The 13,337-nt window shown below is 39.0% G+C and overlaps 1 protein-coding gene across 5 annotated transcripts in view; it reads left to right on the top strand.

Annotated features, from left to right (window-relative positions):
• Positions 1–6,085: 6,085 nt before the first annotated feature.
• Positions 6,086–13,337, top strand: part of PARN (poly(A)-specific ribonuclease) — a 139,197-nt gene continuing 131,945 nt past the window's right edge. For 4 of the 5 annotated variants that reach the window (XR_012656503.1, XM_032779662.2, XM_075069266.1 and 1 more), the window contains exons 1-6: positions 6,102–6,213; positions 6,917–6,994; positions 7,833–7,912; positions 10,640–10,707; positions 10,793–10,874; positions 12,357–12,417. Coding sequence is in view for 4 of the 5 variants with exons in the window: in XM_032779662.2 (XP_032635553.1) it covers positions 6,195–6,213; positions 6,917–6,994; positions 7,833–7,912; positions 10,640–10,707; positions 10,793–10,874; positions 12,357–12,417 (388 nt within the window). In the remaining variant the exon portion in view is untranslated. Of the gene's footprint in view, positions 6,214–6,916; positions 6,995–7,832; positions 7,913–10,639; positions 10,708–10,792; positions 10,875–12,356; positions 12,418–13,337 lie in introns of all 5 variants that reach the window. The other variant, XM_032779661.2, reaches the window with a different exon arrangement.

The following is a 13,337-nucleotide window of genomic DNA, read 5'->3' as shown; positions in this document are numbered from 1 at the left end:
AGGTTGTGAAGGCTAGGACTATAACAGCATTTAAAAGAGAACTGGATAAATTCATGGAGATTAAGTCCATTAATGGCTATTAGCCAGGATGGGTAAGGAATGGTGTTCCTAGCCTCTGTTTGTCAGAGGGTGGAGATGGATGGCAGGAGAGAGATCACTTAATCATTACCTGTTAGGCTCACTCCTTCTGAGGCACCTGGCATTGGCCACTGTCGATAGACAGGATACTGAGTTAGATGGACCTTTGGTCTGACCCAGTATGGCTGTTCTTATGTTTTATAATATACACAGAAAATAAGTATGTTCAACCTTTATTTTATATATAGTAAACTATAAAGGAAACATGCAAAAAAGAAAATGTATACTGAAATAACATGGAAGTAAAAACAAACAATTATGAACTGACAATTTTAAAAAGCTTTATAAGATAACAAGAAAATATACTTCAAAAACTTAGTATTAATTTTCTGTGCAATCTTATTTAGATCTCTGTATCCTAAAAGGTCAAGGCATCCAAAAGTGGAAAGAAAAAAATCACCTCTGTCCTTTTCATCCTTATACCTTCCCTTCTCTAATGAGTTCCACCCCAGTATGTGGCCCATCTGTGAGGCTTTCCTAATTGGTTAAAGTTAACTTTGTTATTTATTTGTATTCTAGAAGCACCCATGATCTCCACTCATGGGCCAGGATCTGATTGTGCCAGGAACTGAACAACAGATGATTAAAAAAAATCAGTCCCTGCCCCCAAAGCACTTACAGTTAAGGCCCTCTCCTGCAAACACTTACCATGCATGTGTAACTTTATTACTGTGAGTGGTCCCATTGATTTACAGGGGATCCTCACAGTAGTAAAGTCAAGCATAAGAGTGTTTGCAGGATTGTGAGCTAACTCAGCTAAGCACTATATTGGAGATCTATCCACTCGATTCTAGTGCAGAAGGAATAATACCTTAAGAAGAAATTAAAGGCCTTTGCAATTCTGATGGGATTTAAATGTTCAGTCTATTGTGTATTGCAAATCATAGCTTAATCCTGTAAATACTTACTCATGAATATTATTATTTACTCATGTGAGTAAAGATGAGTGGAAGATCAGGGTTTTAACTGTGTTGAACAAACTTGGGTTTGAGAGAATGAAAGATCCAATTCTGATTGTTTTAAATCATTTATCCCAAATCTTTACTTAAGGTAGCCCTCAGAAGAGCTAAATCAAACCTTGTGTTCCAGTTTAAAATACTACTTTTTAAATTCATAAAAATTAACAGGATATAATAAAAATCATAGGTGTTTCAAAGACCTTTCTGTAACTTGTTTCTATGAGAAAGCAAAACCTATATGGAAAAGTATACATAAAAAACAACAAAAAGCACCATATACTTTTACATATATGAAAAGACTAGGTCCTTGATCCTGAAACCCTTACGTCTATGCAGAGCTCCACTAGTCAGTCTGCAGGACTGAAACATTAGAAGTCAATGGGGCTCCATCTGGAATCCTATTACAAAATTAAACTTAATTGACTTCAATAAAACTACTCATAGTGCAAAAAATTAAATTCACACTTAAATTTTTACAGATTCAGGGCTGTAATTTGTAAAGAAAAGAAGTCTATCAACAAATTGCAAAGTTAAATGATCTATTTCAGAGACCAAAGTTTCTTAAAAACTAGGCGCTAATAATCCTGTATAAAATATGTATCCATAAACATAGTTTTGGCGTAAAAAATCAAACAAGACCAAAAAACGACCACATTGAAAATATATAATTTACTCAAAAAGATTCTACATATGAAAAAAAATTGAGGCTCATGTGCCAAGCATTATAGAAAATAAGTTACATCAATCCATCAGCATAGATTAAATCAAGAGTCATTTAGGCCCAGGAATACATGTATTTTTCCAACTCTTAATATCAGAATCCAAATGATCACTGTTCAGATATCACAGCAATAAATTTGGATTCAAGGACCCTTTTAGCCTTAATCTAGTAAAAAACAAAATCCCAAATCTAGCAATGCAATTAAGTCAACAGGGCTCCATATGAGTGCTAGGGTCCACATGTATGCATCACATTTCAGGATTAGGGCCTAAGGTGCAGATTTTGGAAAGAATAGGATTTATGCTCCAGGTGCTTTTGAAAATCCCACTAGCCACCTTTCTACATCTTTAGGCAATTAAATTCCTTTAAAAATCTGGCCTTAAGAAACTACTTTAATACTTAAAAGAAACAGTTCAAACACCACCAATCAAATACATAATATTACTCAAAGTTAAATTTTATTTGATTTTAACCATAGTTGACTGTTTGATTCCTTTTTAGTTCAATCAAAACAAATAAATTAAAGGCACTGGAGGAAAAAACAGCAAATATCAGAGCTCCTGAAACAAGTCGTCAGAAAAAAATCCTTAAGAGCATGGTATATTTTTCAACTAATTGAATCAATCTGTTCTTTAGGTCTGAAGAAGTGGAAACTTGTTGCTTATTTCATTTAATTAACTTGCAGTTATACTGTCTTTACAAGGGTCAATTAATTGATTGTGAAGGTGTTAGAAGACAATGTTTTAATTGATTATACTTCTGTGTTGATGAAGGAATTGTAAATATTCTAATTAAGATAACCATTGCTTTCAGTTGATATTGTGACCTTTTGTTAGTTAGAGACTAGCCTTGCATTCCAGGAAATATAGACTGATGCATTTGGATGTAATAGGACATGTATTAAATGTCTCATTTTGTAAAGAAATATCAAAACTTGTTAGTTAGAAGCCTTAAAATTATGATGTTAACATAACTCAGCTAACTTGTTTGTTCCCTAAGCATGATATTTATATTATAAAGTTTGCTGATAAATGCTGTCATGGTAACAGAAAAAACAAAACAAAACCAAACAAAAAACCCTTAAAGACTGTGCAGACCTTTCAATTGGTTTGATCCTTCAAATGGAAAAAGAATCCACTAATCCCCCAAATTCAGGGCAAGTATTATCAAAATTGATTTTATTCTATTGTATTATCATTTATAATAAATAAATAGATACTGTTTACTAATCATTCTAAGAAGTAATTTATCATATACCTTTTCTTTTAGCTATTTTACACTGACTCCTCCTCTGCCCAATATGATATATCTATTAAGGGAAGGGAAGGAAACGTGAAAATTGTATCATTGGCTGCTAATTGGCTGTAAGAAGTGTCAAATTAGCGGTGTAATTTACAATAAAATATAAAAACTGTGCTAAGGGTCTTGCTTTGAAATAATCTTGATTCTGTAGTGGGAGGGGGTGTACTGATTAGTATTTTAGAAATATTTAAATTATATAGCTATAAAATATCTTAAATAGAAAAGGTTTTTGATAAATATGGATCATGTTTTCACTTATGTTCTTTAGCTATTTTTGCTTTAAAAAATGCTATAGTATGTAGTAAAGACTTTGTTACTTAAGATTCTCACAAACTTGTCTACACTATTACGCGGGGTCAATCTAAGATACACAATTTCAGCTACGTGAATAGCGTAGCCGAAGTCAATGTACTTAGATCTACTTACCACGGTGTCTTCCTAAGTATTCCTAAATATCTTGCTGTTTTAGAGTCTAGTGAATGGTATTGACCTGTGGGATGGTGAGACCAGAGGAAGAAGGTTGCTAAAATATTTTAGTAATAAGAAATGGCTGGCATTAGCTGCTGGTTTGAATGTTGAAAATATGTAGAACTTGCAGTAAAACAACTAAAAACTCAGTAATCATAATGTAAAAATGTCTTAATATTTTTACATTGGTGTTATCAGTAAAATTAGAAACTCTAAGTCTCATATTACAATGAAGTATTTCTTTAACTGTTGGTACAAAGCCCAGTTTCCCTTCACTTCAGCCCTAGTGTTTGAGGATGTACCATCATTAGAGTTTACTGAGATTCCAGACAGGTGGGAGCATTACCTAAAAAAGAAACATTTTTGGTTTTATGGGAGAGGGGAGGGAGAAAGGGAACCCGAGTGACTGAACAGCTTAAACATCCCTACTCAAAAAAGTGCCTGAGCAGGACTGGATTTGAATGTAAAAGAAATTACAAACTTAAACATTTATACAAGTAATAATTAAGAATATTAACTGAAAAGTGAGCTTTCTCCCCTATGTCCAGGTTGTGTGCAATACTAGCTACTTAGAAGTTGGAGATTTTTTCTGAACAGATCTTGTATGAAAGTCACAGAACAAGGACAAAGCCTGAGTCACTCGAGTCTGAATGAAACCAAACTCTAGATCCTTATATTTCAGTAATCCTGCCTAGATTATTAATCAGAATATAACTATGGAGAAAACTGTTTAGATCTCTAAGCATTTTCAGCATTGCTATATTTATAATCTTAAAACTTCTTTGATTTTTAAACTTTAAAAAAATGCTGTAGGTATATGTCCCTTAATATTTTTCTTCACTTAAACTAACTTCTGAATCTGAAGTAGAGAATACAAGAGCAAAGATTATGCAGACTTTTTTTATGATCTGTAATGTGAGCTTTGTATTAAATAAACAATGAGTATCTAAACTACTTGTCCTTTCTCTTCTTTTTGTGTGATAAAACAAGTTAACTGATGCAGTTTTTTTCATTATATGGGTCTCTTTTAGTTCTTGTACTGTCATATAGTTCAAAGTTCCTTGGTGAAATTCATATGCTTTTAAACAAGTGCAGTATGTAACTGCAGCTATTATCTATGAATTACCATTCCTAAATGAAGTATTACGCTACCAGGAAGTCAACTGGAGTGTGGCTATTAATCTCAGTGGGACCAATATGAGACTGGTCAATTCAAAAGTTTTACTGGTATAACAAAGTCTGTCTGGGATGTGATCCTCGTCCCCCACACAGTTATTGGTAATAGCCGTAGTCTGGATGCATTTATACTGATATTTTATTTTTATTCATAATCTAGAATAAACTCTATTGATAAGAACTTTTATACTGGTATAACTGCAACAACACGAGGGGTTTTTGCTGTTCTAACTATACCAATATAAAGTGGTACTATTTTTTAGTGTGGACAGACAAGCCCTAAAATCTTTTCTTAAAAAAAAGCTGCACTTGCACTGGTGTAGCTTGTAGATACTTACTACACCAGGGGTTGGCAACCTTTCAGAAGTGATGTGCGGAGTCTTCATTTATTCACTCTAATTTAAGGTTTCAAGTGCCAGTAATACATTTTAATGTTTTTAGATCTCTTTCTATAAGTTTATAATATATAACTAAACTATTGTTGTATGTAAAGTAAATAAGAGTTTTAAAATGTTTAAGAAGCTTCATTTAAAATTAAAATGCAAAGCCGCCCAGACCGGTGGCCAGGACCTGGGCAGTATGAGTGCCACTGAAAATCAGCTCAAGTGCTGCCTTCCGCATGTATGCCATAGGTTGCCTACCCCTGCACTACACTATGGAGGGGGTTTGTCTGGTAAATCCATCTCTCTGAGATGCAGTAGCTAGGCTGCTGGAAGAATGCTTCCATTGATCTAGTGGCATCTCCGCAGGAGCTTAAATTTGTTTACCTACATTCCAGAGGGTTCTCAGGTGAACCTTTGTTACTTCTGGGCCTAGTTCCTCTGCTGTACCTCGCTAAGGACACAGCAGTCAAATAACAATGTAAAATATTCTTATAGCAAACCCCTCATTTACCTGAAAATGAAAGGGACCCTGCACGCACTGTGGAGACAGGGGCGGTCAGCTGTGATTCCTGCCTGGGGATCCTGGGAGGGCAAAAGCTGGACCTTCAGGGAGAAGTGAGGGGCTCAGGGCTAAATGGGGGCGGGAGGAAGGGCCCCGGGGAGGGCGCCATGAGCTGAGGGAATCCGCGGGGTGCAACTATCAATAGTGACACCGCCAACAGAAGGGCTGGGGATACCGCTGCGTGGGCTGCGGCTCGCCGAGGAGCCGGCGGTACGACAGCCACCTCGCTCGCGCTGCGGAACTCCGAGTGCGGCTGCGCGTAAAAACCCACTATACACAAACCCCTAAAAAAGCCCCCCCGCACTGCCGCCCCGGGGGACAATATGGCAGCTGTCCCCGCCCGCCTCCGGACTCGGGCCGCTCACGTGAGCGCTCACGTGCCCGGCGGGGGAGGAGGGTTGTTTCCGGAAGTGCTCGGCGCGGGCAGAGCCGGGTTCAGGACGCTGCAGAGCGGGGCTCCGGCCGGGCTGGTGCGGGCTGCGGGGATGGAGATCATCAGGAGCAGTGAGTGAGGGCGGGACGCGCGCCGGCCGGGGGCTGGTTTCCCAGGGCCTGGCCTTACCGCTCTCCTCCTGGGCCGGTCCCCGGGCGGGCCCCGAGAGCCTCCTCGGTGCCGTGGCCGGCCCGTTCGCGTAGGAGCCGGGGCTGCGCTGTGCTCGGGGGCTGCACGTGCCCCTGCCAGGAGGCTCCTGGTTCCGAGGAGAGGGGAGTCCCCGCGAGAGGGCGCCAGGCAGGGCAGGCTCAGCCCAGCCGCCCCCGAGTGAGGGGCCGTGGAGCGGTACGTGGGCTGCGTGCCGCTGCCTCACAGGGGCCGGGGCTCCACGCGCGGACAGTGCCGCGGTACCTGGCCGAGCTGTGACCTCCGGCCCGCTGTCTGCACCCCAAAGCCCGGCACTTGTGCTGCTGCTTGAGGCCCTTCGCTGACGCGGCCCTGGCCTCTGTGCGCTCGGGGAAACCGCGGAACTTGAGGCGAGTCGTTGGGCGCTCTGCATTTGGTCCTCACCTCTGCAGGCCCGGGGTTGTCGGTTTATCTCTAAAACGATGGTTTTCCTTGCAACTGGACACCGAGTCTTTTAAAAAGGCTGCGAGACAGAGGGTGGCTCTCAGGGCCCTGCTGTCTAGCTCCCGTGCGGTGGGGGGCGGGATGGATGTTCCCGAGTTGATAATAGCCTTGTTCTCAGGGATGTTTGTAATGATTTCTTTATAGATTTTAAGGATAACCTAAATAAAGTGTATGAAGCCATCGAGGAAGCAGACTTTTTGGCTATTGATGGCGAATTTTCAGGTACTGTTAAGATTATTTTATGAACGTCATAGATTTGGAATTAGGGGTGCTGGGGTGGTGCCATGCCCCCTGACTTGAAGTGGTTTTCTTATATATGGGATTTACAGTTTGGTTCATGGCCTCTCAGCATCCCCACTATAAAAATTGTTCCAGCACTCCTTGGGAAGGGGGAGTATTAGCAAATGGGCTAAGAGAGATCTGCTGTAATGAGTCTGCAGCCACTTGATTTATGGACTTCCTATTGCTGTTAGATGTAATAGCTGTCTTTAGACTTTTCTGTTGTTCTAGGATGCCTGAATAGGAAACAGAAATACTTAAAAACAAAAACTAGATCAAAATGTTAAATTAAACACTGTACATTTGGGTTATGTATTGAAAAAGAGAGGCCAACAGTCACTTGACAATATTTTTCACACTCCTGTCGGTTTGTCACTTTGTTGACTCTCTTTCTGGCTCCAGTAATGTGGCTTGAGACCCATCACCATCTGGTCATTGGTACCACATGCCATTCTATCAGGATTATTTATCTAACTAGTGAATGACACAAGTGAGGCTTTCATAGTTTTCCCTAGAACATGGTTTCACTGCTAGCATGTTGTCTTCTCTGAACTCACCAGATTGTAGAATGACATCGTTTAATTGGCTTTTGGTTAAAGAGGGATGCTCACCTGTAATGGAAGAGGTTTATTTTCAGTTGAATAGTAACTTATACACATGTAATGTAATATTATGTTAGTTATATAGTGGCAGACTTCTTAATAATTGTCCTTTGTTGCTGCTCCTCACCTACTGTCTTCAAATAGCTTTATTTTTATGTAATATTTTCTATATTTTTTAGGAATCAGTGATGGGCCATCTGTTAGCACATTAACCAATGGCTTTGACACACCAGAAGAAAGGTATCAAAAACTTAAAAAGGTAAAAGTAAAACTTAAGAGTTAAAATGAAACTATTTTAAGTATTTTGCCATCTTTGGTAGGAGGTGCAATGTATCTGAGACTAGAACAAACTGTTAGATTTGTTAGTAGTATATCAGTATGTCATGATAGGCATTATTCTGAGACAAATTGATTTCTGCTTCATTCTAAATAGTACTCATAGATTAAAAACTTGAATTCCAGCAGTAAAAATAGGCTAAATGTTTAACTTTGCCTGTAGTCTAATATTTGGCTGCTGACAGGATGTTGACAGGGAAACAGTGGAGACAAGTAGGATTTTAAATTTACATTAGGTTAAAATAGTTATTGATTTAAAAACAATACTTTTGATCTATTTAGTCTACAGCAGTGGTTCTCAACCTGTGTTCAAGAGCCCACATAATGCATTGTGGGCCACACACCTGGCTCACAGTGGTCAATAGGTTGAGAATCACTGGTCTACGGCAATTGGTGAGTGTTTCAGTAAGGCCATGCTTATCCTGTTAAGCAGGAGTCTGGCAATGTCTATGCTAACTGTTTTGAGAGCCTCCAGCATTGGTCTAACACTGGTCTAACAGTGGGCACGTGCCAGATGTCATGGTGGTCAAGCGCCCGTGTTCAGTCTACACTAGTTCTTTTGCCAATGTAAGTGTCACTGATGCTAGGCCAGCGATTCTCAAACTATGAGGTGGACCTCCTAACAGAGGTGTACGAATGTGTTAAGGGGAAGCATGAGATGAGTGCCTTTTTTTGAGAGTTCTGGCTGTCAGTCCTGGGTGGCTGGGGCCTATGCAGAAGGGCCATGACAGGAGGCTCTCCTTCACCTTACCAGGAGGCAGCTCAGGCTTTCCTTCTCTTGCCTCCCAATCCCTCATCTGGAGGTGGCAGGGCTCTGGTTGACAGTCCTGAGATGGCATCAGCTTTAGTAAGGGCGGCAATGGGGTACTAAATCTGCTGTGAAGTGATATTGATGAATATCACTTTTCACATTGTCATCCTTACTTCTGTGCTCCTGCTGCCATACTGCTGCCTTCAGAGCTGGGCGCCCAGCCAGCAGCCACTGTTCTCCACTCTGCCTTCAGAGCTGTGTGGTGGTGTGTGTGTGTGTGTGTTTGTGTTTGTGTAAATTACTACAGACACAAAGAAGGAGGACCCAATCAAATAAGCTTGAGAACTCTCATGCTAGACAAATAGTGGAAGGTGGGAATCTGATATCTGACATTGTACACAAGGCCAGATTGCCTGTGTGTGTAAAAGGGGAGGGAGGGAGAGAGGAAGAAACCACACACCACCAAACAAGAACCCTTTGGCAGCTGCCAGATGAAATGGGGAAAAGAGAGAATTGCAACTTGGTGCTAGGACTTGTTTAGATGAACAGTTAAGATTCAGCAAGCTGGGGTATAAATCTACAGTGCTCCAGCATGTGACGCACTTACTATCCATGTGTACTTACTGCTGCACAATAACACAAAGTGCACCAGAGAACTTTGAGTGTGCAGCAGCAGGGTCCATGCAGACTGTCACTGCGTGGCATGCTGAAGTGCTATAGATTTATACCCCCACTTGCTGTGCGCTAACCTACTGTGTAGACATGACTTTAGAAAGGGTGTTGTGGCAACAGCTTACACTTAACAACTTTGACTACTGAAGCTGTAATAGGTATCTTTTCCCCCGCCCCCTCCCAAAATACTACTATCTTCTACTGGAAGTGCTTAAATTACTTTTCAGATCTTGGGATTAAGTTGACTGTCAGTCACGAGAAGGAAAATGCCAAAAGCTTTCAGTACTATTTAAAACTAAGATTATATCTCAGAAAGGAAAGGAGCCCTTTTCTTGTAAAATACTTGTTAAGCTTATGAGCATGCATATTTGCTGTTAACTATAAAAGCTACTAAATTTATCTCCTTAAAGAGACTGTTGGCCCCAACACTACATTTTTAAAGCAAGAATTTACCAAACTTAAATCATATATCTGCATATTTTATCTGCTATTGTTAGAGGTTACAGTTAGGATGATTAGAATTCAAGATATTAGAAGAATAGTTCTATTTTCCATTTTGTTTACTTTCTGGATTTTTTAGCTCTTTGTGTAGAGTTCTACTGTCTCCACCTGAATAGTCTATCAGGCTCACCTCTTGTGGGTTGTTTCCCTTCTCCATTGCTATACACACAACTTTCGAAAAGGTAGCTGTAACATTGGAAAAGCTGTCAGGAGGTAGTTGAGGCATGTACATCCTCAGAACCTACTTTGAAGTTGAACAGATCAAGTTGGTGGTGTCCCTTTAATATAAATAGAAAAGAACTTGTTTCTAAAAAGCTGGTTTTAGTTCATACCTTTGCAATTATGGAAGCTGAAACAGTATTGCCCTACTGCATGAGAAACAAAGTGAAAATTTAGTCCATTCATTGTCGAAGCCGAGTGAAGTGCAGAAAAAAGTTGCAAAAATGAAGAAAAGGTAAAAATGAAATGCTAAACTTCAGAAGATAAATAGAATGTTATTGTAAGAATAATTTTCTTTTTAAACATGAGACTTATGTAGCCAAAGGTCATTTTTAAACTAAGGTATTATGCCAAGGCATTTTCACTTGAGGTAACCTAGTAGTGCCGATATTTATCAATAAGGTACAGATATCTGAGGCTCAGACAAATAATTTTTTCCCAGAGTGCCTCTCAGTTGCATTTCAAAATGTATTGTAACCATTACTCTCACTTATTTTTCCTTTTCAGCATTCCATGGATTTCTTGCTTTTTCAGTTTGGCCTTTGTAGTTTTAAATCTGACCACACAGAAGCTAAGTATGTTGTTTCCTTGACTAACTTTTTTTTATGCTAGGTAATATTGATAAGCTCTATTTTGACTTGTAACTCTTACCTTTCACAGATATATAATGAAATCATTTAACTTCTATATTTTTCCAAAACCCTTCAATAGAAGTTCACCAGATGTCAAGTTTGTCTGTCAGGTTAGTGGAAAAACAGGTTTATATGTATTGCTATTGGAAAACTTTTCAAAATGGTTTTTGGGAAACTTCTGTAGTGGTGTCAATTTTGGTTAGTCCCTGAAGCATTTTTGCCTATGTATAATTCCTTCTTCATGAATTTTTTCCCCAGTGCATAGAGAAGGAAGCAAGTTTCACTAAAAAGTCTTAGTAACCATATTCTATAAATGAAGAAAACTAGGGTGAAAAATGAAGTAAAGGTCATGCCCCTTTTTAAACTCCTGCTGCATAATACAGGTCTTAATTTTTTCTGGTGACAGGTGACTGTCTGAAGCTGACAATCAGATTTATGACATTATAAAGTATTTTCTTATCCAGCTTTTTTATTGATTTCTCTTCCTATCCATTCTTATTCTCCCCCTCTCTCTCTCATTGCTTCCCAAAGCTGTTGTGAGAATTTCTGGATTCATGGGATTTTGCCGCACCAGTTTCTTCACTTGATTCCTGTTCCCCCTCCACCTCTGGTCCCTCCGCCACAATTCTTTCTCTCCTATGTCTTTATTTTTCTCCTGTCTCTCATCCATACCTCATTAAAAATATAATCAGTATACCAAAGATTGGGATTCATAGCCAGTGCTAAGCTCTAAAGGAAAGGCAGCAGACATCATCAGTGTATAGCCTCATGTTTTGTCGACCAGACTCTTTTTTTCTAACAGTTGTTGAACCTTTGTGCCAGAACAAAGAGTGGTACAAGTCATGTGTAGCTTGATAGAGCCCAGAATGCACTTCTCTTCTTGTGACCGAAAGTAGATTATGTATTTTAAAAAAAAATCTATATAGTAATAGATACGTACGTAGAAAGCTTTACACTCCTTTCCATCCTTATTGCCATTATATTGTGTTTTGCCAATGGCAGAAACTACTGCCTTGCTCGTTTCCATTTTACCCTGGATATCATGAGTCTCATTGCCAAAATGGCTCCTGTAGATGCATTTGTAAGGTTTTTGTTTGGAAGGGTACACTTTAAACAATCCTGAGCTTCACTTGGCTCTCTGGGCAAACTAAAATCATGATTCTGTAGCTTCTAACTAAAATCAAAATGGTACATTGCTTCAAAGTGGTTTTTTTAGTATAATTTAAACAGTGTACTACATATTAATTGGTATTATGGTGGGTTTGATAAGGTTTTGGGATGTATTGTTGTTCATCGTGCGCAAGTCATGGATTATCTGTTAGGAACAAGTACGCGACAAAGTACTGATGGAGAGATTTAATTATGAATGACTTATTCTACTCTATTAAACTTTATCTTTTAATAAACTATTTCATTGCACAGACTAACTTTCTTGAGTTCACTAACCTAATACTTTGACAAAGAAAAAAGTTGTTATAGGTTTTTTAAAACAAATATATTTGAGGAAAGTACCTGGGTTGTTCTTTAATTGACCTTTGAAATTTCAGTGATGTACAACTAGTCACAAAGCTGTTTTTTTGTTCTTTTTGCAGAGTTCAAGTATAGACTTTTTAGCAAACCAAGGTTTTGATTTTAATAAAGTTTTTCGTAATGGTAAGCTTTCTTTCATTTTACAACCTGTTTTTATAGACTGACTTTCTTTTCCTCCATTTCCTGTTTAAAACAAAAGGCAAAACGTACATTTTGACCTTTTGGTAAAGTTGCTAAGGTTATAGCTTATTTGGTGTTTTAATAATGCAAATGAAGTTCTATACAGTGTTTGTTGGGGGAGAAGGGAAAGTGACTATGTCCATCTACATTTTCTTAGAAACAGTTGAATGCCTACTTGTTTAAGCATAGTTTAGTGATAATTGTTTTTCAGTGGTCAAACACAAACCAAAGTTGTAATCTTTCCAAAAGAACTTTCTCATAGGTTTTACTGCTGGAATAATGGCATTTCCTAGCTTGTCACACTGTAAAATTAAGGACTAGATAATTGTGATACTTAATATGCCAGTGCCAGAGTCATTTGACTTGTTCCTCAATTTAGGAACCTATATAATGCCACTCTTCTGCTTAACACTTCCCTATTTCAGCAGGTTTCTTAAGGTAATTAGTACCTGCAGGGCTCTGATATTTTGCAAATCTTTTCTGTGAGATACATAGCAACTACTTCAAAGCTCCTTGACATCTATAGCAACCTGTTGCCCTGATGCTAAACTGTATCCATGTGGGTAGATCCCTATTCCTTATTTATTTGCTTTGTGGTAGCACTTAGAAGCCCCGGTCATGTATCAACAATTTGAAGGCCCATCAAATTCAGTGAGGTTCTGTACAGAAATAGGCGTCTGCCTGTGAGGATCAGATTGCAGGAGCAGGGCCTAAAGTGGTTGTGACTCATTTAGACTTGAAGGTGCCACTGCTTTTGGCTCTCTCAAAAGAAGTCCATTGCAACTAGAGATACGGAAAGGGAAACTTAGAAGAAATATTTGAGGGATACAGATTTCTCTCCCTCACACCTCCCAATTTATAGG

The sequence above is a fragment of the Chelonoidis abingdonii genome, chromosome 9, assembly GCF_003597395.2.
Source record: "Chelonoidis abingdonii isolate Lonesome George chromosome 9, CheloAbing_2.0, whole genome shotgun sequence".
Classification (NCBI taxonomy): domain Eukaryota; kingdom Metazoa; phylum Chordata; order Testudines; family Testudinidae; genus Chelonoidis; species Chelonoidis abingdonii.
This window is presented reverse-complemented; position numbering and strand designations above follow the sequence as displayed.